At 35.3% G+C, this 27973-nt stretch overlaps 1 protein-coding gene across 3 annotated transcripts; it reads right to left on the reverse strand.

Annotated features, from left to right (window-relative positions):
• Positions 1-133: 133 nt before the first annotated feature.
• On the reverse strand, positions 134-27971 carry FGL1 (fibrinogen like 1). Of its 3 annotated transcripts, none has more exons than XM_038178207.2 (8): positions 27843-27971; positions 19327-19402; positions 13669-13849; positions 9489-9648; positions 8123-8220; positions 7614-7702; positions 6855-7042; positions 134-3187 (listed from the first exon to the last, which is right to left on the reverse strand). In XM_038178207.2, the coding sequence occupies exons 2-8, from the start codon at positions 19390-19392 to the stop codon at positions 3028-3030; spliced, it is 942 nt and encodes a 313-aa protein (XP_038034135.1). In that variant the 5' UTR covers positions 19393-19402; positions 27843-27971; the 3' UTR covers positions 134-3027. The 3 variants fall into 3 exon arrangements, with proteins under 3 accessions (XP_038034135.1, XP_038034134.1, XP_038034136.1); XM_038178206.2 differs by lacking the exon at positions 27843-27971 and adding an exon at positions 24539-24676; XM_038178208.2 differs by lacking the exon at positions 27843-27971 and adding an exon at positions 24495-24516.
• Between the last annotated feature and the right edge of the window lie 2 nt (positions 27972-27973).

Below are 27973 nucleotides of genomic sequence, written 5' to 3' on the forward strand. Positions count from 1 at the left end.
AAGAGGTTGTTTATCTGAGAACAGTTATATGACCATTTTGAATTACAACACCTCTTTCACATGTAACCAAAAGGATCAACAGAGAAAAAGCCATAGAGCCAAAATGCCATGGAGCAACAAAAGACCATAGAGATGGTAGGAATTAAAAACTGTATTTGTGTATTGCTAGCAATATGCTAGGTGCTTTTCAGACAGCTAGGATGCCAAAGACATTATTCTGAAGAGCATTCAGTCCAAATAAATGTATAAATGCATTTTGAGATGTACAAAGAAAGATTTGTTCCTCCATTTTATGATTTCCAATATAGAAAAGGGGGTCAAATTTTACATCAGAGTATAATAATTATATTCCACCCCTCACTCAGCTGGAAGATGTCATTAACATTCTCATAAGCAAAGAGGATGGATTTATGTTGCCACAAACAACAACAAAAATACTGCAGATTTTATGAGAACAATTTGTACACATTAGCAAAAGTCCGTGCTAGACATCCAACTTTGTTGTCCTTAAATCTTCTATGTCTTTCATTTAAATTAAGTGTTATGTGATCTGTCTTAATACTCTCCAAATATATGAGCTAATCTTTCCATTTTCCTGTGAAAAATTAAGACTGTTTTTACAATTTCAACATAATGTTATCCATGTTTTTGCAAGGAATTAAATATTTCTCCTCCTAGAGTAGCAAAATAACTTGAAAATCATGATACAAAATACTGCACTTATATGTTTTTAAACCACTCCAAAACTCCCATTGTGTTTTTAATGACCCAAACCTATAGACTTGCTCCCAGAGTTATGCAGGAACATATTTAAAATTCTCTAATTAGATTGGATACATATCAGACATCGAATGCTGAATATATACATGTACATATTCATATATATGTATACACACCCATACATACAGAGGCTAGGGTGTCTTCTTGTCAGATAGAGAATTTAACTTGGTTTAACTGATTAACCAAGGCTTCAGATAAGCAATTACAGAGCTATCCATTGGTCCTCTCGTGCAGGGATACAGGAATGTGCTAAAAACTAGAAATCTCTAGCAGAGTATCTCTTGATACATTAAGAAAAAGGCTGTATGATCTAGAAAAGCTCTTATTACCACAAAAAGCTCAGACTGAAAGATCTCTGTATTCCAAATGTTTATCAATGTTATTTTTACAGGACAATTTTCTTTTTAGCTGCCTCAACCCCGTTTTTTCTTAACTTCCCTTTTCTGGTTAGATGTCATTTATTTCAGTGAGTGAGGTACTGTTTTATATGAACCTCTCTTTTTTTTCCCAGTTGTTCTACAGATTCTGCATCCCTTATTCCAAGCACTTATTTCAAGGATTCTCACCCAACTTCTGTTTTTAGAGAATGGAAATGGAAGGAACAACAGCTATGCAGGGAGTTCTCATTCGGCTGACATGTATTCATATAAATATAGATGTGAGATGGCTGGTAGATTGCCAAAAGTTATTATGTTAATCTTGACTGAAAATCGTCTTGAGGTTCAAATACTGTATTTGGACAGGAGGAGATAGATTTATAGTCCAACCACAAAAGTAGCATCTGTTTTGTGAAAGCAGGAAAAGAAAAGTGTCTAAATTTGGCTCAGATCCACGTGTTTTATAAAATCATCATTCTTATCTGCTCAGCTGAAATGGATTACATTTCATCAGGTAACTTTCTAGCGAGTGTGTCTATCCTTCTCCATGGCAGAATGCATCAACCAGTATTTTTTATTATTATTGGCTATTACAGTCTACTGTGGTGCTAGGCACAAAAGCTATGGATAGGCAGAATTTCTCTTATGATTTTTCTTGTACAAGAATAATGTGGATCTGTAGCTTGAGAAGGGGAAAAGCCCAGAGAGCCAAGAGAAAGACAGAAGAAAAGGAGAAGATAGAGGCTTAGAAGCAGAACCACTTAGAACTGACTGAACAGGGCATTCAAACTGTGAGAGCTGTGGAAGTTAACAGGTACGTAAAGATAGTAAGGATTTATGGAATCAAGCACTAAGAACTGCTAAACGCCAGATTCCAGACTGCACGTGAAACATAATTCCCTCTACACATGCATTATGTTCAAAGCATAGCTCACATTAAAATTAGTTGCAGCTTTTGTTATTAAACCTTTTGGTAAACTCCAAAATGTCAATATACTAAAGTCCAGGATATCTATCTGGTTACTAAAAAGAAGAAAGGCATAATTACTGACCATCTGAAAATCTTTGATTTAAATGAAATCTCTAGAAACTCATTTGATTCTTGCCTAGTAGCATCCCTTCTCTTCCTCTAGTTTCCTGCATCATTCTTTATGTTTTTTATATATGTTCTGTACACAACACATGCAACAAATAGAAGTAATCAGAGGCATTTACAGACAACAGCTTTCTTCTAAAGCCTTGGTTCATTCTAGAGAAAGTACATCCACTGAGTAAACCAACCTTAAGGTTCTATTTAGATAATTTTTTGTGTGCAATGCATACAATTCATTTTAATTTTTGAGACATGACAGTGACAATATATTTTTCTATTAAAAAAGTTAAAGGATTTGTAGGCACTTTTCATAAAATCATCGAATCACAGAATGGCTTGGGTTGGAGGGGATCTTTAAGATTATCCAACTCCAACCCTCCTGCCATGGGCAGAGATGCCACCCACTAGATCCGGTTGCCCAAAGCCCCATCCAGCCTGGCCTTGGACACCTCCAGGGATGGAGCATCCACACCCTCTCTGTGCAACCTGTTCCAAGACAAAAATACTCCATGCTTACAAAGATGTCCTTATTCCTAGGCAAACTCTGCCTTTTAAAAAAAACAACAAACAAACCCATAGACATATTAGCAGTAGTGTTTGTATCTATGAATTCATAGGCCAGATTCTCTTCTGATTTATGTCTCATAAAGCTTTTAGTTGCAGAGGAATTATTCCAGATTTATATAAGCATATATGAGAAGCAAAAATCTGCCCATCCGTTTTAGTTTGGATTGATTTGCTGAAAGATTAACTGGACAAATCGTCTTAATAAAATACTTAAACAATATTAGGTTCAAAGTCTGCTGGTCTGACCTTCATTACAACAGATTTCAGAGAATACCACCACCCATGCCAAGTGTACCAAACAATTCCATTGTCCGTCTTCGCAGTATAGGGGCCTTTGTAGTACAAACCATTCAGGTTGGCTGAGTGACACCTGGTGGAAAAGTAAAGGAAAACATAAATAAGTCCTCTTGTCCAAAAGTGGAGAGCATTTGTAATTTCTCTGCAAATCAAAAAGTCACTATGTTGTTAACAGCCCAGTCTGACAGCTGCAAAAATTTACATTTGTGGACTTCAGTTCCTCTAAACGTGAAGAGTTTAATTAGAGGACAATTGCAAGTGCTTATACCATCTTTGAAACAAAAAGTTATTTCTATGTTTTCTACAAGTTTTCTGACATCAGTAGGTCTCTGAGTTTTGCCTGCTAATCTGTTTCAATGGAGAGTGATTTCAGAGTCCTTCAGGTCATGCGTAGCAGCAAAGCATACAACAAGCAAAACTCTAGGAAAGAAATAGTGATGCTTTTTATTGTTAACAATTAATAACAATAATATTATTATAGCTAATTAAACATATATGTACCACTTCACTGGATCATCAGAGTTGGCATTTTATTGGATTATACAAACTACATTCTTTCTGGCTGTTAGACACACTGAAATAGAAATGTTGTTACAGTTGTTAAACATGCTACTAAAAGCTATCAAAACCCAAAAGGCTTGACTAGATACCACCACAATCTTGATACTCATTTGGCATTTCTATGAGAAGGGAGGAAATTTAGATCCTTGTGTATATATGGAAAGCAAAATCGTTGTTTCTTCTGCAGCACACATTAATAAAGCTGCTTTGCTTATCTGCCAATTCAGTATTTTGTTATTAGTGTTGTTAATATCTAACTGTCCCACACCACAATGCATTTCCAAAGCAGACTTCAGAAAATATTAAAACAGAAAACAGTCCAAATGGATATTATTACTGGCAAATGCTAGTCCCTTTGGCTTTGCTTACACTTTATTAACAACAGGTTTTGAGAACTGAAATAGAAACAGTGATAAAAATCTCATAGGAAAATTCTCTTACATATATGCTTATTTATTGCTTACATGTTTTAAGCTGGATTTTGGTAATAAGCTGGTTGAGAATAAACTGAAGATATCAAAAGTGACTTCGTTTTTGATAAGGACAAACTTGTATGAGAGCTGTCACAGCCTTTCTAGCCATTCAAATCCTGCACTGAGCAGGCACTTTATTTACTTTAAATCAAAACATTTTGGGAGAAGAATCATAATTGATAAGAGGTATCTAGATCAACTGAATCCTTTCTTCTACTTCTTCTATTGGAAACAGTCAAAAGTTGATTTTATCGCCAGTAATATGAGCCAGTACTAACTTGTAATTAGTGCTGGGAGGCATTAAGACGAAGAATATGCAGTATTCTGTAATAGACTAGATACAGGCTGAAGTAACTGGACATACTAAAGAAATAATTGGCATGCAATGATATGAAGCAACATCCATTACTCACAAGTCAATAATCACCTTAGAGTTAGCCTATGTTCCTCTCTTCTTTCTGATAGGCTATTTTTTAAAGCAAAAAACTGCACAGCAATAGTTTCAGAGGCACAGTCAACTCCCAATTATCCACAGACATTTTATCTGAGTTATATACTAACTGTATATGCAGAGAGATGGGGTTGCTTCTCTGGGAGAACTGGGAATGCTGGGGGAGACAACGTGCTCATGTCCAAACAGACTCATTAGCTCTTACTTTCCCATTGTGAACCTACTGATCTGTGCAGCATCTTGGATGAAGGAAGCCCTATGAACTGGGTGTAGTACCAGCAAGAAGGTAGCTCTGGGGACTTGCATCCAAGCTGCAAATCTCTGCTTACAAAGTCACACAGAGAGACCGTTCTGCTGCAGAAGTCCAAGTTAACAAGTGCAGAGCTGGAGCAAGACTAGTGGGTTTAAATGAGATATGTGCTATTTCCTGTGCCTCACTTGTATCACGTCCCTTGGTATTCATATTATCTGGGCATTTCTATATTTCATTAGTCCAGATAGCATAGAGCTGGCTACAGAAAATTCCTGCCTAGCTGCGAGCTCCTATACAAACCAGCCAAGAACACTAATTCCTTCTATGTTTGCTAATCTGTGCATGACATATTCATGTTCTTGGTGCTTTCCTTTCTCTGGGTCTGCCAGCGCTGTTCTTTTGGGTAGGATTTCAGAATAGCAAAAATCTCTAGTATTTTGCAGGATTCAGTTTTCTATTAAGTTTAACATTAAAAAGCCAGTAGCAAGACAGTGGAATAACACTACTAGTCACTCACTTTCATTATCCAGACAGACTGTCCCTTTAACAGTGTCAGACACACAGCCATAATAGGAACTAGCCTGGTAGGAGTCAGCTATCTTTAGTAGTTATGTAGCACCAACTACAAGGTATTCATAACTGTCAATTATGCCATGTAGTTACTATTGCAAAGGGATCACTTTTCTGGTCGGACCAATCTGATATTTTAAAAAAATAAATGAAAAAGAAAAAGAAAGTTTATAAAAGACAAAAAAAAATATGTAGTTGACTATAAGTGATTGATGATTCTCTGTTAATAAACTCCATGTCATGGTATCACAGTTTTGTGCTATTTGAAGTCTAGACATTCCTCTAAATCCACAAAAGTTCTGATTTCATTGGAAAAGTATCTCCAGCACAATTGCTTTTCTCCTTTATGTCTTATCCTTTATGAAAACTGAAAAAAAAATAAATGTCTACATGTGATTTTTTTCGATATTTCTCAAATAATCTGCCAACCTACCATCCCTGAAATATACTTAAATAATTAATTAATTGTGAAACACTGGGGTAATAGCTACCTCATTATCAGCTAAACTGGTCACAGCTTTAGACTACTTATTGAAACAGAATTTGGAAAATGAGGAGTTAAAAAACAGATACAAAGGATGACACAACAGAGGGAAACAATGGAGTTGATCCAGCCTGGCAGTTCCTGCCAAGTGAACTGAGATCACAGTGAGAGAGTACTATGCTTCCCAGAGCTGTATTTTAAAGCTATCTATTACACAGATACATTACATCGTTTCTCTTTATGGCTAGATTTATCTAATTAATTATGTGAAAAAACATAGTTGCCTATACAGGCAGTGCTAAGGTTTATCCTTTCTTTTGAATTGCTATTTTGTATTTAGGGATTGTCTTAAAATTCTTTTACTGAACTCTATTAATTTATTTTTTTCCTCTTAACCCAGTCATGTGCACTGAGAGAAACTGAGTGGATGCATTCCCATCTTGATATAGAAAGGATAACAAGAATGAAATGCTGTGAACTGAGGTGAAAAAACTATGGTTTATTAACCCAGCACTAGCTTAACTCATCAGACATTCGTCAGTGCTGCTGCATCTAGTCTAGTGAAACAAAGGAGAAATGCAGGAATGAAGTACAGCAGGGATACATCTGCAAACTCTACATGACCTACTTGTGTAAACACTGGTTACCTTAAAGGGACAAAATTGTGTCCTCCTTACTGTCTGAGAACAAAGGTGGCCAAAGCCCATGGCAAACAGGCAATGAAATGCAAACGAAATGGCAAATTTCACAGACACCTTGAGTTGTTCAGTATGTATTGGCACTTCTAATGCGGGTCTTGGTCCTATCAGCACTGAGATCTCTGGTAGGGGTCAAGGACGGATTGCAATTACAATAAACAATGCATATCCTATCTTTGACTGTATGTTATTATTGTATGAATACATACAAAGTAGAATAGTTGATAATTCAGTTATGAAATTAAAATACCTGTTAAACCACCAACCAGCCTTTTCCTCTTCAGCACAGTTGCCTTCATAGTTGTCATTGTCCCTGTCTCGAGTACTGAATTTCATTCCTCGATGATCAGCCCACCATTTTACTTCAGGATGAAACCCCCCTGTCAGGGAATCACCAGCTGTGCCAGAATATTCACCACAGTTCATCTCATAAGAATGCTAATGAAAAAAGTGAAAAAAAAAAAAAAAAAAAGTAATCCAATGTATCTTTTAGCTTTTAGCACATCAGAGAGTGAAACCACACAGAAGAAACTAACCTGTTCCATTGTTCCATTCGCTACTATTGATATGCCCAGAATTGTCACGGCACTTAAGCACTGCATGCTAGCTAACAAGGGACTGTACAGATGCTTATCAGGGTAAAATTTGTCAATAACTTTGTGCATAAGCAACATAAAAACATTAGAGTTAGTTTTCAGTACCTATTAACAAATCAGAACATTGTGTACCATTATTGTTAGAAATATAAATGAAAACGGAAAAATGCTTTTATCCATGACTTCGAGAACAAATAATTCATCCAACTTACAGAAAGAATGAAATCAGTATATCCATATAAATGACTATTGTTACATATTTGAAAATTGCAAGCATTTGTAAGAAAGAATACAAATTAATAAGGCTCTAAATAAATCTTTATGAAAATAAAGGAACATGTATATTTAGTGTCTCTGTCTATAGAATCTACATTTTCAGTAAAACTCCCAGTTATTATTTAATATTTAATTACCTCTTCACTGGCAACTCCAAATCTTGTATATTGTGCAAAACGCCGTTCTCCTTCAAAATCAGTTAGATCAATTCTTAAAGTATAGTTCCCTTAAGAAATGACAATAAAAATTATTTTTGTTAAACTAGCCAATCTCACTACTTCTCAGAGCAGAGCATTACAGTAGAATATTAAAATACTCATATACTCATTATGTTTTTATCACGAATCTTATCTGTATCATCACAGCATATTATGTGTTATTTTTTTTTTCTTTCTTTATGCTCATTAAAGCATATCTTGCTATGTTTGTCTTTATTCACATGCTTCATCTTCGAAAAATTTAGAATTATTCCAATACAGATTTATATACATATTCAATACATATTCAAATGTATTTTGTTCTGGAACTTTGGGGAGGTCCACGCAGACAAACAACACAATTCAAGATTTGTGCTAACAAGAAAATGGCCTGGAAAGAACAAAGAATCAGAAACAATAGAAGATTATTGTCACAATACAAATCTTACCTTGACTGGTCAAGTAATGAAGATTTTTATTTCCAAGCCAATATTCACCATTTGTCAAAACAAAATTTCCAAAGCCTTCTTCATAGTCAGTCCAGCCTCTGAAAAGGAGCATAAATTACTAATTTGAGTAACCAAAGAAGTATGTTTGAATATTTATTTTATCATACAATCATAGATCACTGAATATTTTGACCTGAAGGAAAACCTTGGAAGGTCGTCTACTCCAATATCCAGCTTAAGGCAGGGTCAGTCATGAGATCAGACCAGGTAACTCAGGGCTTTGTCCAGTCAGGTCTTGAAGAGACCTCACATCCCCTTTGGGCAACCTGCCTGATCATTCTCACAGTGAAAAAGATTTTACTTATATCTGGCCTGAACTCTTTCTTTCAATTTATGTGCACTGTCTCTCATACACCCAAGAGACGCTATTGTGAGGAGCCTATTTTTTCAAGGATTTCTCAAACAACTCAGTTTTCTTAGTGATCTCCTTGTAGGATGACAGGTTGCTATTGGGTCCTACTGAATCCCTCTCTTCTCCAGGCTGAACAAGCCTTAGATCCGCATAAGGATGTAGATATCTGAAAAGCAAATTGAACAAAACAGATGTCCTACAAACCTTCTTCTTGCTTCTAATATTTGCATATATATATATTATATAAAAATTTCACCAAAAATTTCACTTCTGGGCATTCCCTCTAAATGTTTGAGTCTTGGCAAAGGTAAGGAGCTTACATGTCCACATATCAAGTGCTCACACATTTTATCTTCCCTGGAGGCATTTTACTATGAAATACAAATTACTTCATGATGGGTTTCTCTCATACTTGTGTGCCAATGGTATTTTATTTCCAGAATATAGCTTGCATACTCTTTACATTTTACATACTTTTTACATTTTTACTATTTGCAAATCACAAGGTAGTCCTTTGCTTGGCATTAAGAGTCCTTGCTCCAAAAATAGTTAATTCATTTGACATTGAAATGTCCTTATGTAAAATGCACTAGTCAGAAAAAGACTAAAAGAGATGTCTTCCTATTTCAAGGACATTTTATTGATTTATCTTTCTGTCTAACATTGTGCACACTGCACCAAGTCCAACAAGATGCATGCTATGAAGAGTGTGAAATTAGATCTTAAATACTTTGTTGACTTGACCTAGGAGAATTGATTTGGATCATACAGACAGTTTGTGACAGAGCCAGAAGTGATACCTCATCTGGAGGCTGTTCCACAGCATAACTGTTCCTACTTTTTATCTGACATAATAACTTCATATAATTCTAAAGTTAATGTTTAACTTAGTTCCATCTGGTTTTATGTTTCTCCACTTTGTTTCCAGTTTTAATGACCAAGTCTAGTACCTACCTATCGAAATTCTGGCTGCCATCAGAACGCCTCTGAAAAACAGTCCAACCACCCCCTTCAGACATGTCACAGAAGGCCAGGAATTCATTAGGACTCTGGATAGGTTTCATCTTATAAAATCCACTTTGCTTGTGGCCATCGTTGTAGATTTCAGCACAATCTGTTCATAAAACATCCATTGGACACAGTTCTTTTAATCCTATACTTACTGACAAAACCAGAAAACAAGTCAATGAAAGAAATCAAGCCATGTCAGGTAAAGTCACATATGAACCTGGCTAATAGAAAGCAAATACCTCTGCAAATTCATTTTTTTATGACTTTTTGGCATTTTCTTCTATTTATGTTGCTTTAAAACTTTATTGAGCTATAATTATTTTGACATTTCTGTGAAAGAATCTTTTTTTCCACCATAAAACACTATTATTTCTGTCTTCACTCAACTAGCAAAATAATTCCTCTGGTTTAGGTGGCGCCACTTCCAATTTACAGTGGTATAATCCACATTCGAATCCTGTTACAATCATAGAATTTCTCTACATATAAACCACTCGGTAATCTTCAAAAACAAAGATGTGCTTCTGTGTCAGTCCCCAGAAGAACTGCCGAACAGGAGAGAATGGAATCACCAGTGTTAGAAAGAGGAAACAATTGCTGGACCTGATACTGTTGTCCCTTGTATCAAAGAGGTGCAAATATACACAGAAGACTATCCCCCTAAAAGCCCAATGTATGTCTAAAATCATACCACTTCGGCTTGATACTAATTTTTAAGTCTGGTTTGGGTTGGTTTTAATGAAAGCAATGACAGAATTTAGAGCTCATGAAAATGTAACAGCAATGTAATTGCATAATCTTTTTTCCTCTAGGAGCTAAGAAATGAAAGGAATTCTTTGTTTATATGTAATCAGTACGTACCATCAAGCAGTCATACAGAAAAGATGTATAATTTTCAACATTTCTGTTTTTCCTGGCAAAAGTAGAGCTTATTAACTGCAAGATTTTCCCTGAATGCATTATGAACGTGTTGGCTGAACTTCCAGGCCATATTGGAACTTTGTGAACTATTATATTTCTTCTTACTGAAAACATCAGTGAAGATTAGACATAGAAAAAAATAAACAGTTTATAATGAAAACAAATAGCTATGCCAGGATTTGAACAAATCATAAGAGGGAAAAAAAAAATAAAAAAAATACACCCTTTAAAGAACAACCAAGATGTCTTTGTAGAGAATGTTTGACTGCCTTGTAGAAATACGTTTTTTGGTGTCCATTATTTTTCTTAGTAGGTTAGCAAAATACCTAAGTGCATTTTAATCTTAAGCAGGTATATATATGGAATTCCTTCCTCATTATCTAACTCCAAATTATCCAGCTCTGTTGACATTAAAATGCTACAGCAGCTTGAATGAAATAATGCAATATCAATGGGGAAAAACATTTACCAAGCTATAGTAAAAAAAAAGTAAAAGTAAAAGTAAAAAAAAAAGGGGGGGGGGGGGGGAGGGGGAGGATGGAGAAGAATCAGCAGAAACTGAAAACAAGAACTTAGATTTGTTATCCAGAATCACATTTTAAGAAAATAAACAGAGGACAAAGGAAAAAGACATTCATCTGAATGTGGTTTTAATATTTTTTTCCAGTAAAAAATAAGTCAACCATAATAATAAAAATGTCTTCTAGGATGCTGAATATGTAAATAAATATATAAATAAAATTTCAAGTCAAACTCATAACTGCTTTCAATTTTATTTTAATGGTGTTTTATTATATGTGATGCCTTGGTTTATGTTGTGATTTCTTCCAGAAGCATAAATACTACAAGTATATTCAAGCAAGCATATTAAAACTTATAGAAGTTAGGACTCTCTAGTGCTGGACAACTAGAAAGCAACGCCATCCAAGAATCAGACCCCCAAATTGTATTTTTCAATCCAGCTATTGTTTGGGATTTTTTTATTATTTTAGATGAACTTGGACCTCACTCCAGCAATGACGGATTAACACACTGCCTTCTTCCACTGCAGAGAGACTAGATCACCACCAGAATAAAAACAACTTAAACCCAGTATTTTAGAAACTGTGAAGTCTGGAGCTGAACCTCACTCAGTCACAGTTTTGCAACATAAAGAATATAAGAGATCCAGATATCACAATTGCAGGCTTATTTGTGTAAACATGGATGCTTCAGGGACTTTACAGATCAGAGCTCACACACCTATTGTATTAAACAAGAGGATTGTGCATGGCAGGTGTTTTGTTTTGAGTGTCTTTATCAGTTTGGGGTTTGGACTTGGATGTTGAGCATCTTAAGTTCCAGTTAAGTAAGGTCATTAAATTGCTAGCCATGTGTCCATCTGGTTCATGATTTTTCCTATTTTGCAGAGACATCCTATTTTTGAATGAGTTACTTAATTAGCAGAGTATGGAGGACTTAATATATGTTGGGATATTGCTGTCTCTTGTACAACAAGAGTCTCTAATATATTACTTCTTTAATCCCATTGCTTTTCAAATAATTTCTAAAACTCCTTCTTTAAACTATTCTGCAAGTAGAATCAAACTCTCAGCTTTCAAACTAGATTCAAACATTCATTTTGGGTTAGCAATTATAACACTATACCCCAATGTTAAAGGAATAAAAGTACGATTGTGATGGAGAACATCTTTACTGGTGATAACACAGAATACCAAAGACATTTTAATATCCCTTGGTCTGTTAGCAATTTGACCTAAGACTGTAATATGCTGCCAATTTTTGGCAGTTAAGCATCTTAAAATGGGAAAGATTAGTAATGGTGTACTGAACAGCTTCTACTTCTACATGCCAGTTTTCAAAATGTTCTGTTGGAAGAACACTGTAAATTTAAGGTAGTTGTATTTAGTAATCTCTCCATCCTCTGAGACCTTCCTGGTCATTTAGTTCATCTGCCTTACCCGTATTAAGCTAAATCATTTGGGATGTAACTCTAAGAGTTATTAGGACGAGTATGTTCTATAGCACAACAACAGTTTTACCACATTTAGGAGATAATTAATAATTCATTAGGAATTTCTTAGATGGGAATGCTCAAAAGCTTCAGGGTTGCAGAGGTGCTGTACTTGCAATTCTTTAGCATGATTTGCCTTTTTGTAACAGAAACCAGTCCTTTTCAATGTGCAAAACCACAAAAGCCATATTTTCCCCATAACCAGCATAGTCTACAAATGGTTTCATTTTATGAGGAACAGGCCACTAGAATTATCTATTGCTATTATTATTATTATTATTATTATTATTGGTATTGTTAACTATACTAGCATCTTATGGTTAGGTATTATTTTTTATTTATAGTATTCCTTTAAACAGTTCTCTTTTATACTGAGAGAAACATCAATTGAAACCTTACTACTGTTTGCAGCTGAGAAAGAAAAGACTGCAAAAGCAGTCAAAAGATAGCTAAGCCCCTAAAATCCTTTTGGGCTTTGTCTGTCAAAATGCCATCTTAAAATCTATTAAGAAATCAAGAGACAAAGTAGATCATACAGCTACTGTGTAATATATTTTTTCCATCATGATGTCTCACTTAAAATAAACAAAAAGTAAAAGGAAACCATTTTACCACATTCTCCTTCCAACCACTTGAAAGGTATAGCTCTTCGTAGCAAGCATGACTTTCTTCTGAGTTATCATAGATGTCAGGGTGCCTGTACAACCCCCTGGTGGTAACATGACCAAGATAACCACTGACATTATAGGAATGTGAGTTTACAAGCTCTGTGTGTGAGTACAATATCTGAAACCATCTTTTCTGAGATGATGGTTGCCTCTAAAATGATAATGTGAAACGGTGAATTATCAGTGATGAAATTTACTGAAGTTGATCGTCAACCAGATTAAAAAACAACTGGGATATCACCAAACTATTATCAGTTGCATTGCTGATACTGATTCTAAATGAATTTTTCACTGATTGCTTTTTAATTATGTGCTATTAATCAATAAATAAACCTCTTCAATCCAGATTTGATTTATACTATGTGGGATGAACACAGGCCTAGGTAACAGCTGAATACTGTGCTTTAAACAAACCATTTTCTGTGAGCTGCAAAACAGTATGTCAATGGGTCTAATTGTGCTAAAGCTTCTGGGTATCACTACAATGAACGGAAATGAAAAGAATAGCTTCATTTCTAACCTGAATACTGTCTTTTTCCTCCCAAGTCAATGGCACTGTTTTCATCTCCTCTGTCACTGTACTGTATCTCTTTCTTCTCTAAAAGCTGTATAATTTTTAACTGCTGCTGTTTCACACGATGTTCCAGAAGTCTCACCTGGGCCTGAAGTCGTATCTGCTCTCGAAAACAGTTCTGTAGATCCTAAAAATGAAAATGCATCCTATTGTAAAATCAGTATTTTTTTGTCAAGTTTAACGTGTAGAGAAAAAAAAATAATTAACTTGAACAAAGCATTTTTGTCTTAATTCCCTAGAGATACTATTTTGTCTTCCACCTTAGTTGTTACCTCTACTTTAACTGATTTAGTACGCTATAGAGTATCCAACCATGCCAGCTTTGCAAAAAGACCCTCTTTATCAGCTAAGCTACCAGCTCTCTCTAGAAACACACAGAGGAGACTCCATAAAAACACTAGCATACAGATTGTTTATTCTCTATCACCTCATCATGCACAGAGATTTACTTTCCAGTGAGGCCTCCTACCAACATGGTGCGGGTTCCAAAACTGCCAGAGTTTTAAAGAAATGCAGTCCATGCTGATGCCTTTTCAATTTCATTGTTCATTTTCAAGTGCTTTTTGATTACACACTTCTTACGATAAGGATCTTAACATTGCCAACATAAACATTGTAAAGTTTCAAGCTCTTTTTGGCACACTAAATTAAATAGCCCCTAAGAAACTGCAAATATGCATGAAAAATAAGAGTTTAAAACTTAAAGTTGGTATCGTGCTATGACCTGTACTCCTATCTTACTGTGCGGAGTAACGGAGATGTGATGATTTTAATACAGTGATACCTTCTACTCACTGCACATACTGATATATGACTCAGGAGAGCTGGAATAACAGTTCCAAATTCTGACATGCTCAATGTATACAGAGCAATATATTCATTTATTTATTTTTTAGATTAATGGCTATGGTAAGGCTATGGCCTGAGCTAGGGAGCTTAAATTACAACAGCTTGTACAGTTTCAAATACATAATAAACAAATTTGATTTCAAAAGGGAGGGGAAAGCCTCTGGGATTTTATGATACATTCTACAAACGTGACATGAGGTTTTGTATCAGTAACATTGTGTCTGCAACTTTATATGAGCAAATAGTTTAGTAGCTATGGTGTTTGCATGAGAGCACAACCAGCACTGTAAAAGTAAAATCAGAGAGCAACCTTTTGGAAATCTGATAGGCGAGATCAAATATACAGCAGTTCTAAATTGGTACAACCTTATTCGTAGGGCAACATTATTTGAATGTAGACCTGTAACACTTGCCATCCATATGGAAGAGCTGATATCTTAGAACATTGCCCTATCACGCTGAATGAGAGATCTGAAGCAGCATACTGATGTGAAGCTCCACTGGCATCAGCATAATTTTGTACCAGGCTCAGGCCTCATGTATTTTCCATGAAAACTACCATCAATATGGTTCTTGTCACTTTCTTGCTGCAGTGATTTATTTATTTATTTTTGTCTATGTGAAAAGCTGGTACCATTCTGTACATTTCTGTGCAGCACAGGCATGGCTCTGGTTGGACTGACTTCCTTGAAGTACCATTAGTACCTCACCACAACTCTAAGAGCAAACTCAAATTAAACTAACAGTATTCATAAGAAATCACATTTTATGATCAACACATATGGACTTATAAGTAATTTCTGGTACTAGTTAAAAAGCAGAACTTCTGCTACTGTTGAGAAACATCTCTATCAACAGTGTCATCACTATGATGTCATTTCTGATAGAAATAAGTGTTGCTGATGTCCAAACCCCTTTGCTTTTTGAATACAGAGGATAGAATTCATTTTCAACATAGGCAAATGAACTTGACAAATTTCAGGAGAGTACTGTATGTCCGTGAGTTCATTCAAATATTTCCTAGCCACCATGTCCCATTTGACTGTAATGTCCAGTCTCATTGAAAAACGTGTTGATCACACTTGCTGTCTTTGCAAACAAACCTGATTAGGGGCCTCTGCTCTGAGTATTTCTGCAGTGTATCAGATGGCTGTTTAAGTGCCATCTAATATATACAGTGGAATAAAAGAATGGGGAATATACATGCGGCAGGACTAGGCAGTTTGTCGGTGACCTGTCTGAGAGGAAAAGGTCTGGCTGCCTCTCTGGGGCTGGGCTGCCCATGTCAGCCGGCTGTGTCAACAGGTTTGTCTGCAGGCTCTGACTGTCTGCTTCCTACTAGGTCCTGAGAAGTCTTGAAGGTGCTTGACCACAAGGAGGAGCTGTAAGTGAGATGCACAATTTACCAAACACTAAAATTTTGGGAAGGAAATAAAACAAAAGCAGCCCGTGACCTAATATCCCTAAAGTCCTATGCTATTTAAGAATACTCCCTTGAAAATCTGTTTTGTTTGTTGATAGCTATACAAGATCCCTAACATGCCCTCTTTTATTTTTATTTTTTTTTTCCTAGCACGGAAATTAAGAAGAAAAATAAATACATGCATGTACACACTTTCTACAGAGGCTTATAGGTTATTCGACCATAAGTAATGACAAGTGTGCTACATGCTGCATATTACAAAGAAAGTCTTTCCAGGATGATTATTTTAGCTTGTATCTGTAGCTTCATATAAATCCTTCACAAAAAAAAAAAAAAAGAAAAAAAAAGAGTAGAGCCATTCTGAGCCATTCAGAAGAGAAAGTTCTCTGCAAATTCTCAGCCTGCTCCTGAGTGCACACAGAAACTGGACAGATATATAGGTGGGTTGAGAAAGAGTGAGTTAAAAAAAAAAAAGTTCTCAGATGAAATATTAATCTTAATCATAGTAAGTTATAAAGGAGCTACCATGCTTTTGTTTAATGAGGAGGTTGGCCTTTATCAGTCTTACCTCAGTACGCACAGCTTTGGAGAAAATGGTAATAAAAAACAGGAGAGACTTCAGTTATCCTGGAAATGCTGGCCCCTGCAACCAGGCCCCTGCAATGTCGTAAGTAAGACCTCAGGTAGATAGTTTTTTTCCCATGTGGCAGGGTCTGAACTATGAAGAGCTATTTTCACTTAAAGTGAAAGTTAAAGTCTGTGCTTTTGAGGAGGGAAAGCTACAGGCAACTGTGTTTTTTTTTCAGGTCTAGTGAAAATGTATCATTCTGCCTACCTGTACTGCTGACAGCCATTCTCCTACTTTTTTAAAATTATATAGCAAAGTACAGATCTTCTCCAAAAAGCCTTATTGTACCTTAGAAAAACTTGCCATCTACCTTTAATGTGACACTACTTCATGTGCTGCCATAAAAGGTCTGTTCCTTTTAATCAAATTAAAACCACCCAGTCTGTATCTCCAAATATTATTCTTAACTTTGTATTTTAGTTATCTTTTCATTTTGTTTACTTAAAAATTGTGAATTTTTTCATGAAAATGGAAAAGTAACATCGAACTGATTCTCATCCTCTTTACAGACTGCACACTTGCTATAGGGTAAGAAATAACATATTTGCATTATACATCACAATTTCTTGTTGCAAAAGATTTAAGCTCCTGATGCTGACTAGGTGACTAAGTACTAGGTGACAATAAAGAAACCATGAACAGTACTAAGTACACCACAAGAAACAAATGATTTAACAGAATTAGTCTTGAAAGCAACCTTGAACGGTATTTGTACCTGATATTTTGCTTTCTCTCCCTGACTCAAGTCTTCTCATTGCTATCTCCTGCTGTGAACTCCAGTTCCTGTTATGCTTTGCTGCTGAACAGCAACACTGCAATTCTCATATTTGGAATCCCAGACGTATTTTCCCCATGGGACAATCCCAAGTTAGCTGTGTAACTTTCAAGGTGGATCGATGTGGCTTTTAGATTTGCATGTCACAAGATTGCTCTTTGCATGTACTACTCCGCTTTGTCACAGGATAACTCTTTTAAAATCATTGAGGTTAAACCAGTGCACAGCTAGAGTAATACAGAAGCAAAAGGTACCCTAGGGTTACAGTGTAAGAGTTAGCAGCTATAACTTACTGCTATTCCTTTTGTTAGATATGGATCAAAGTAAAGCAAATATAATAGTGAAATACTCTAGAAAATGTGAATTTGACCATGACTTTCTCTATTGGACAGTAGTGCCCACTGAAACTAGACTGAACACGACCTGTTCTATCTGTTTCAGTGAAGCAACTGTTTGTACTACACATTGAGAAGCAATTATCTAACTGTTGCTGACAGCTCTGCTCTTGGACACATGGTTCCATATTTAAGCAGCTGCTGCAATTAGTACGCATTCACATTCTTTATTTTATTTCATTATCGTGAGGGCTATTTAGCAGCCAGTGTCCTTTCATTAAAACCGATGCTACAAATTATATTTAGAATAATTTATGAAAGCTACAAAAATACCAACTCTTTCTTTGAGGTGCTTTTTCCTGTATTTTTAGAATTTAAATGAGCTTAAAGAATACCTCAAATGAGAATAGTATTTTAGAGAGATTAAATATGAAAACTTAGAGAGGAATTTCAGAATGTTCCCAGCTCTCAGTCACAGTCAGCCACAGCCCATAATATTCCAACTGAAAAATAAAAAATCAAAATAAATCAAATGTATTTCATTGTATTGCCTTTTTCTCAGTAGGTTTCTATAAAAATCTTTTTTTTTTTTTTTTCTCCAGTAAGCAAAGGTGCAGAGGCAGGTGCATCCTACCTATTTTCTCCCTGTAGAGCTACTTTTCTAAACAAAAGGCTTTCCTAAGACAGCCACAAACAGTTATGCTTACCTAGATGTAAATTTGACAACCACTTCCACAGAGGCAATTATGAAAAAACAATTCAGTCTCCAAGGTCCCTGCCAATTAGGACTTGAATATTAAACTAGAAAGGACAGCCAAGACAGGCAGTACAGGACTGATAAGGTTACGACTATTTTAAGTGGTGGAATAAATGTGTTTCTGTTTTTCTGTTGGAGACACAAAATAAGTAGTAGAAAGTCTGGGAAGCCAGAATCAAAGGAGTTGTGTTCATTGTTTCTCACTGTGAGCTACAACATAGTAACATGGCAACAAGTAAGACAGTGAAGCTGTGGATCTGATTTGAGAGGAAGTCCTAAGGCCAGTGGACCAGGTAGAAGAGGATAGAAACATTCTTCATGCTTTGTATCAGCATAGCACTGCTGCAGCCACCAAGCTTGTGAGACACGAGCTGTGTTTTCCTTTCTGTAGGTACGTTACTCAAAGCTGAAGCTGTTATTCTGAGTTAGCATTACCATGGAATGGAAGCAATAACTGCCTTCAGTGCAATAACTGCCTTCAGTGCATCCTCTACAATGTTCATGTTAACGCATCATGTGATAACTTTTTAGTAAAGGTATTCTATTGCCTCTTTCTCCATGTTGGATCCAGTCACAAACTGACTGGATTACTTTCTCCAGTGCTATTGCTCAGCCATTGTATATTTATGCTCCTGTTTTGTCATTCCTTATCAGAAACTTGTCTCCACTGAATACTGGTAGAGGCTATTTCCCCAGTCTTCTGGATTTGTTTTGTATTCTAATCTTTTCCGTCAAAGGTTCTGCCATCAGATCTAGCTGAGATACACTGTAAGGACTAGAGAAGTTCTTCTTTATTTAGAAGAAACTCTAAACATAAACTTAAGGAGTAGAACTTACAGAGCTCGCAATAGTATCCGTCAGGCTAGCTGCAAGGACAAAATCAATCACTATCAAAATCTTCATTCTCTGGAAGCTGCGAAGTAGAGGGACAAATGAAATAGTAGTTAACTTAAACATTAAAGCTAAAGATTTACACCTGACATCTTTACTTGTTATTGCAAATAATCAAATTAACCTATAATTATTTCTCTATAATTCACAAATACAGCGTATATTTAGGCTTCATTACAATGTATAAAATAGTCTGATAAAATACACCTTCAAAAACCAGTAAAAACAATCCTATCCTTTTAGGCCATTAAGGATCAGAGATCTCCAAACATTTTAGGAGGGTTAATCAAGGCTACAAAATGACACGACTTACTGCAGAATAAAACAAAAGCAAAATACTCCTTTAAATTTTTGAGAAAAGCAGAAGAATATTCCTTGGGCTCTGAAAGTTGGGAGAAAGGTCTCTATACATTCAAGTTAACTAAAATCTGTATTTGGTTAGCTGTCCTTGAAGTAAAGAAAATGTCTTGTGCAAGTCCTTTGTCCTAGGAAAGGATGGAGGTAATAATTTTTCTGTCACAGATTAATTTTGAAAAAAATGTGTAACAGTTATCAGCTTTTATTCTAGTGGTGACAAGGATGACATCTATCAACTGATAGCTGTGTATATTTTGTACTGTACAGCCCAAAGGATTTTAAGTCCCATTACTTCATAGGAAAATTCTTTAATATGCCAAAAAATCACCATCGTATCTGACTGCCTTGCAAATGTTAGTTAATATACCTTCAACACTTTCCAGAATGTAGATGCATGTTTTTCATTTCACAGATGAGAAACCAACTTCAATAACTAATAAAATAATGACATAGATTATACATAAATCAATTTCAAATTTTAAATTAAACTGCTGCAATGGTCAGCTGAAGGTTTTTTTTTTTGTGGTGTTTTTTTTTTTTTTTTTTTTTCAAATTTACAAAATTTTCATTTAAGATACGCTAATTCCATTTAAACCAAAATATGTGTTCACTCTGCTTTTTCTAGTTATTAAACTAAATCAGCTAAATACATGTTAAAGCATTTGTGGTTATTCAAAGAATAAGATACATTATAGAGATTAATGATTCAATTTCAACATGTGTTTATTGAATCAACTTTATGGAAATTTCCACTCTTATTTCTGCAGGAATTAAGATGAAATACCAGTGGAACTTTGGCAGACTGTGCTTTTTACTGTACAAAGAAAACCAAGGTGCTTATGTGAAATATGTTTTTTTTTTTTAAAAAAGTTTTTATAAAATCTGACAAATTCAATTTCATTTTCACCAATTTCCAAAAGCTTCATGCAAGAGTACAAATTACAGTGCTGTCCAATTGCAGGCTTTAATCACCTATGAAATACTAAGGACATTAAATTATACTAATTTTATTTAAGAAGGCAATTTATTTCTGGTTTTATTTCTGAGTTTTGCCGGTTTGAAAACATCAAACTTGTTGCAGAGTTCATGTTTCTGCATGAATCCTGTTACACAGCTTCTTGCACTAGACTGGATGGAAATGCAAGGTGTTGAGGGTTGCCCAGCACCCCATGTTACAGCTAGCTCAGAGAGATTTTTTAAAAGAATTTTGGAAATACATAAGCAAAATCTACCATTCAGCTGCAAAGCACTACACTAAGCTGATGTCTATCTCTAAGGATTCCAGAGGGGTACCTTGTAAATTACTTATAAAATGTTTAATGAATAGAAGGTGTGACCTGAAATCTGTTATTTCTATGCCATACAATTTCTAAATTTTAACTTGTACATTTTTCTTGACATTAACCACATAAATGTTATGTTATTTCAATTAGAAACTTTAATAAAATTCAGTACAACAAGTTCTGCTATTGTTTAAAGTGGTGAGTCCTATGAATTTAAAGCTTAAAAAGTGGGGGGCTGCATCTGCAAGAATTGTCTGGCATTGAGTTTTGTTATTAATTTGGATTTCAGAGGTTTTTCCCATGATAAAACATGCATTTTCACCTAGAATAGTAGTAGTTAGGGCTATTGCAGCTCTTGTCGTCTATTGCAATGACATTGGCTGCTGTGGGAGAGGAGTGACCAAAGAACACGTTAGCTGTCTGGGCAAGCTGCAAATGACCTATCTTAGATAATTTCAGTCTCTACTACATGCATTTCTTGAAAATGTTTTCTAGGAGAGAAGGGTTTATATTTTTTCACTGGGAGATTCTTTAACTGTTCTGCTCAATTCTGCTATTTTCATTATAAAAGCACACTGTTCTTCCTCCAATTAATCTTTATATTCAAGATGTTATATTATGATTTCACTTATTGTGAAAGCTGCATCGGTCTTAAAAGGATTGCACATCTTTATAAATACAATATTCTTATTAAAAATAAGAATCAGACTATCGAGTATATCTTACATACTGTTCAGAACAATTTATATTAGCTAAGAAAGTGAGTCACAGTCAAGGCAGACCATTTCTCTTACAGTATGTGTGAGCTCCTGCAAGCATACTGCACAAAAGGAACCAAGAGCTGAAGAGTTTGTGCAGTTGGTTTGGTTTGTCACCTTCAGATGATGAAGTCACTTTTCTATTTAAAGTGTGCCTCTTTCTAAAGTATGTTCCTGTTGTGGAAAACTTCATGAGGGCTACACTTGGAAGACAATGTTGTCAGTATCACTTTCAGTACTCTCATAAATAAAATTATAAAGTGATGTTTTAAATATATTTCTCAAGGTATCCTTACCCTGGAGTTTAATTTTTAAGAAAGGGAGTCAGACAATAAAGCCACGGTGCATTCTGGTGCACTGTTAATCATGTGGTCAGTCATGATAATTTTGAGTTCACTGTGATCATAAGAGAATTAAGGGGCATATAGAAAGGGAGCAACTAGCAACTGAGATCTCCATTTGGCAGACCTGTCATCCAATAACAGGGAATACACTGAAACAGAGAGGACACAGGAGAAAAAAAAATTAAAAAAAAAAGAGGGAGGCCTGAAGTAGGAACAAGGGTTGAGTAAAGCAACATCTTTCTGTTGCTGTCATCAGGGGGAATAAAAATGAAATGAAATGAAATGAAATGAAATGAAATGAAATGAAATGAAATGATATAAAATAAAATAAAATAAAATAAAATAAAATAAAATAAAATAAAATAAAATAAAATAAAATAAAATAAAATAAAATAAAATAAAATAAAATAAAATAAAATAAAGAAGGGGGAGAGAGGGAGAGAGAGAGAGAGAGAGAGAGAGAGAGAGAGAGGGGGAGAGAGAGGGAGAGGTCAAGAAGACTAGGAGGAGACAAGGTCTGAAAGCAAATGGTTCACCTAATGTTGTTCCTCTGCTTCTGTAACTGCCCAGCAGGGAGACCCAGAAGGGGCAGAGGAGAGTAAGCATAGCTGTTTCTGGAAGCAGAAATATTTGAGGCAGTTTGTGAGTGGATATAAATGCATGTAGTTATCTGATTCCACAGTTGCAATCACAGGAGATTCACTGAGCAGTCAGAAAAGTCATTAAAAAAGCAGTAAAATATCATACAATAGGATCAGACCTCATACATGTTCAAAGTGTTTTGCACACACTGACTGAATAAACAGCTTTGGTCTGGGAATTAATGTTGTTACCTATTAGTTAGTTTTTTATTTTCTACTCAAAGTTTCAAAATAGGTTGGTTCAGTGACAGTTCTCCAAAACTGTACATTTATCTTCTGGTGATACGTAAAGCTAAAGCTGTGTTTAAGGGAAGCTTAAAATCCTGCTCTAGGAAGACAGTTTTGAAAGTCAATTTCTCAAACTAATTTCTCCACCCACTGAAATATTTAGCCTGGTTGTTACATAGCTATTTAAAATGCCTTATCCAGAAATATGCCTGGAAGGTAAAATAATTTAAAATGTAGGGAGAGAATACAACTTTCACACATAATGCAGTAAAAAAACATAGCAAAATACTGGGGGAAAAACAGAACAAAACAAAACAAAACAAAAAAAATCAACAAAACAAAACCAAAACCACCCAAGCCTTAATCCGCGTCACAGATGAAGACAATTGCATAACTATTTTTGTATTGCTGATGCTCATGAGTCCAAAGAGACAATATGTACTGAGAGACTTCCAAAGCTTTGGTTATAACACAGTTTTCCCATTTAAAAGCAAACAAATAACAAAAGCATCAACCAAACAAACTTGTGCAGGGAAGACCCCTTGCCAGGAAAGCTTTCAGCTCAGACAGCAGACATTCAGATTGATTATTACACTTCAAGACAGACTGAGAAAACCTCGTTGTAACATTTTTGAGTTGAAAGCACAAGCCTTTAATAACTAGCTGCTTTCTTTTTTAGCAAAACTGAGGTTTAAGTGCAAATCTTGCAAAACCTTGAAATTTTATCCTTATGAGATTACTCAGATACCAAAGATCACACCTGGAATGTGCATTTGCATGACCATATGGAAAGATTTCTCCTACAGCTACACAATTAAACTTAAAGAAAAATACCTCTGAATATTTTTGCATTTTTGTACTTGGGATTTCTTTACAGGCTACTCAGATAGTAAATCCTATGGTCCAATTTCCACCAAATTTAATATTTTTCTGTGTCTTTCAATCACAAGTTACTGACTAGACTTGACGATATGAGCAAAACTCTTGTGCTGTGAAAGCACTGAAATCTCAGCTTATTTCCTTCTTGAATTCTGGAGACAGCAAGCTATATAAAATTCAGATGCCAATTTCTGTTTGCACAGTGCCAGTAAGAACTGCCATGTTAAAAAACACAATAATAATAAATGAGAATCTGTCTGCCAAAAGGACAGCTAAGGATTTGGAAGCCAAGCCTGTTTTAGTGATTAAACTCATGAACAAACTTTGCTTTGTTTTAATTAGGTAGTGCTATAAAAATTGAGCCAATTTCCTCATCTGAAAAATGGACAGATCATTCATGATCTGATCCAATTCTAGGCCTCAAAAGCAGCCCTATTCATCCAGCCGTACATTATTAGACACTTAGAAAGTACAGATTTGAATAGGGGGTTTATTATCAAACTGAGTATTCATCGTAGCAAAATAGCTAGATCCTACCGAAGCAACATTCCTACATCATTAGCAACATTGCACCGGTTACACAACCTTCAAAAACTACTTTTAATCCATAAGTATAGAAATTACCCCAAATTCTTTCTTCTTCCCTCACAGGTACCTAAAACATTTACCTTTCCCCTCTGGACAGAACTCAAAGTTGTTAAATCTTCTTAAGCTGATGCAAGGAATTCCAGAACCCTTCCCAGACTGCGATTGTTTTTGCTATTAAATTCTGTAGTGCTGCTGCTTACATCTGCTATGAGTCAGTGGGCAGGAATGTTACTGAGGAGTCGCAGCTATCAACTCTGAATTGCAACATAAGAAGGAAAAGATGGTAATTTTGTGCCTGACACAACACTTCTGAAATAAAAATAGACCAAAAAGAACAAAGAATCATCCACTTTCTTTCATTGCTGTGATCCAGGAAATTGGTCTCAGCGTGACATTCAGCTTTCCTGAACCAGAACCTAAATCTCTGAGGCTTCAGAGCTATAGGGAGTTTATCTGACCTGACTGATGTAGAAGGAAAACACTCTCAGACTATAGGTTACAGTTTAGAGCTGATAAAATATAAAGAAATCTGCTTAAAACAAACTAATGAGGAAACCTAATACAGACAAAGCCAAAGGGAACAGGAAAAAAGGAAAAAGAATGCTGTTTGATGTAGGTATTTTTTATCTAAATTGGAAGGCACCCAGAAGTCTCAGTAACTTGGTTTGACACTATCATTTTCTTTGTAAGCTTGTTAGAGCCAGATGAATACAACAAATATATGTTGAAGATGTTATTTGTTTTGCATGTTTGCCTTCCTTCTGTTATGCTGGCTCTTTCCATACAGTTCAACAAATGAGAATACTTATCAGAATGCTTCTGGATGAAGTGAACTCTTAAGGAAATTGTGAACAAAAGCAATAAAAGGAGTTTTACATTCCACAGCTATAAATACCTGGCAGTATTTTTCTTTTCTCATTCTATTACATCCTAACTTCAAATTCTGAATTTCAAGTAGTTAATAAGTGGAATAAATTATAATAAATAAGATAAAATTATAATAAATAAAAATTCAATAGAAGTATTCAACAATTCATTGTTACTGGGAATCTTACTATGGCTAATGACTTTGGTAGGAGGGGGATACCTGTTGATAGTGGGACTCCCGACTTAGTTCAGGAAAGTATAGTGGGACTCACTGGGTGGGCTCTGGACTGAGAAAGTGGAAAAAGGCATGGTTATGTTAAACTCTGACTTAAAAACTGTAAACTCTGAGCATTCAAACAATTTATTGAGGGCTACAAGTAGATACTCCATCACTTCAAGTCTTTAAACAAAGATGGGATGGCTGAAATCCCCGGCTGTTTTTCAGTTAAACATGACTGAACTCAGAACAAGAAATTCGATATGGCATCGAGTCAGAGATCTGTATTCCAGAGGCTGCACATCATTGGAATGATTTTGCAAGAATAGACATTAAGTAGAAGACTCTTGAAGATTATACAAATAGGAGTCATATAAGCACAAAAGGAAAAGAGAAAGGTTTTGGAGTCTTTTTCTGACCTATCAGATATATCAAATACAGGAAACTGGCAAATGCCATAGACCTCAACATGGCCAGTAATGACCGACCTGGCTGTTCAAAAAGAACTTACTCGGATTTTCTCTTCTTGGGAGAGTTTGCACAGAATTAAAACTAAATATAGCAAGGATTGTTAATTACTGTTTTATCATTTTTTAAAAAGTATTTAAAGAATAAAATGCTGTTCCTCACTTTTACACTAACTCAATATGTTTATTATCTCCCATAAGTAGAGCAAAAACAGTTGTATTGAATATTTGTTCTTTTGTGGATGTTTAAAAGAAATAGCTAACAAAAGAAAGCTGTGCTCTTTGTTCCCATTATATTTCAGCCCTCGGCTGAGTACTTCCTGAGGTATTTTATCTAACAGAAGTTTAGCAGCTTGTAAAATCAGTAAACACAAGATAATGTGTTCATAATATCATCCTTTTATCATTCAGACTCAAAGGAAATTGCAAGCACACAAAAAACTTTAATAGTATACTGAACATCATTTTTCCATGATAAGCTCTAATGCAGGTGGTTAAACGCTATTTATAAAAGGTAAAGTTTTTTTTTTTTTTTTTTTTTTTTTTTTTTTCTCATGTGTATGATTCTTATCCAGGAAAGTTTTAGATCACCTTCAAATATCATGTAGAAATGTGGGAGGGTCAAAGATTGTACAGCCATGACATTGTAACTCAGTGCTTGCCAAAATGTTCTTTCATTCCATCTGTTATGAATTAATTTGTTTATGCTCTTCTCTGCATTTATTTTGTGTAATGCTAAGGATGAAACAGAAAGCATGTAACAGTCTCTATTCAACTGAATTAAGCTCTGCTGTGTGAAGGGTATATGATAGAGAAAGGACTTGCTCAAGATCTCAGTGCAAGAGCCAGGAAGAGAACACAGTCTGTAATCTTCTACCTTATTTACAAGAACAGCTCAGATACCTTGCCTTCTCTGAACTGTCTCCTTTCCCTAGGTTCCCGTTCACCTCAGTTTTTCTTTTTGTTCTCTCCAAAGACACCTTTCACCTATATTCTACCATGCAAATCATATCATCTCTGTATGTATATATATCACTGTAGAAAAGTGAACCAACTAATTTCTCTTCAGTATATGTCAACTGAGTCTTGTTTTCCATTGGCGCCATCTCTAACCAGCAGTACTAATTAAATCACATAGCACCAAATCTCTACTATTCCTCTTATCATCAGGAAAAAAAAAAAAAAAAAAAAAAAAAAAAAGGGAATGACAAGAGCAAATTTATTGGAAAAATGATCTAGGTTACAAAGTTATTTAAAACACTTCAAAGTTATTCCAGTTTCAAACCTTGCATCGTCATTGGAAGTGCCTGGTCATCATATTTCACTCAAGTACTTCTACAGAAAAAAAATATGGAAGAAAGCATCTACAACCCCTTCCTCTTAGAATGAACTCTCAAATGGTTGTACAGGACCTTTCATTCTCTACACTCAGAACCAAGGAAAATAAAAAGCTAATAATGATGGATTTAATTGCAAAATGGAAAAAAAAAAAATATCTGGGGCTGGGCAGGGAGGCAGGAGAACTTTTGATTCTGGACTTTTCTTTATAATATACAAAGGGTTTCCTTACTTCTTTACTTCTTTAGTATTCTTGTCCTTTGATTCAGCTCCGAGGGAGAAATTTATGAGGTATTTCCAACCTATGTAATCATTTAATCTTTGTCCTGATTATGTTTGTTGTTGTTGTTATTGGTTGGTTGGTTGTTTTCTTTCAGTCAAGCATGCATCTAGATTGTGACTCCAGAATTCTAAATAATGGGGAAGTGCCTAGATAATGTGATAATATACAATGACCATCCCAGATATTATAAATTACAAGTTGTGGCTACTCACTTTTCTAAGGAATCTGCAGATAAGCCTGTTTAACCCAAATCTGACATTTCAGAATAATGGAAGTATTTTTTGTTTCATTTTGGACTGCTTTTGTCAGCCAAGGAAGAAACTGAAGATGGTGCTACTGAACT

This window comes from Anas platyrhynchos, chromosome 4, assembly GCF_047663525.1.
Source record: "Anas platyrhynchos isolate ZD024472 breed Pekin duck chromosome 4, IASCAAS_PekinDuck_T2T, whole genome shotgun sequence".
Classification (NCBI taxonomy): Eukaryota; Metazoa; Chordata; class Aves; order Anseriformes; family Anatidae; genus Anas; species Anas platyrhynchos.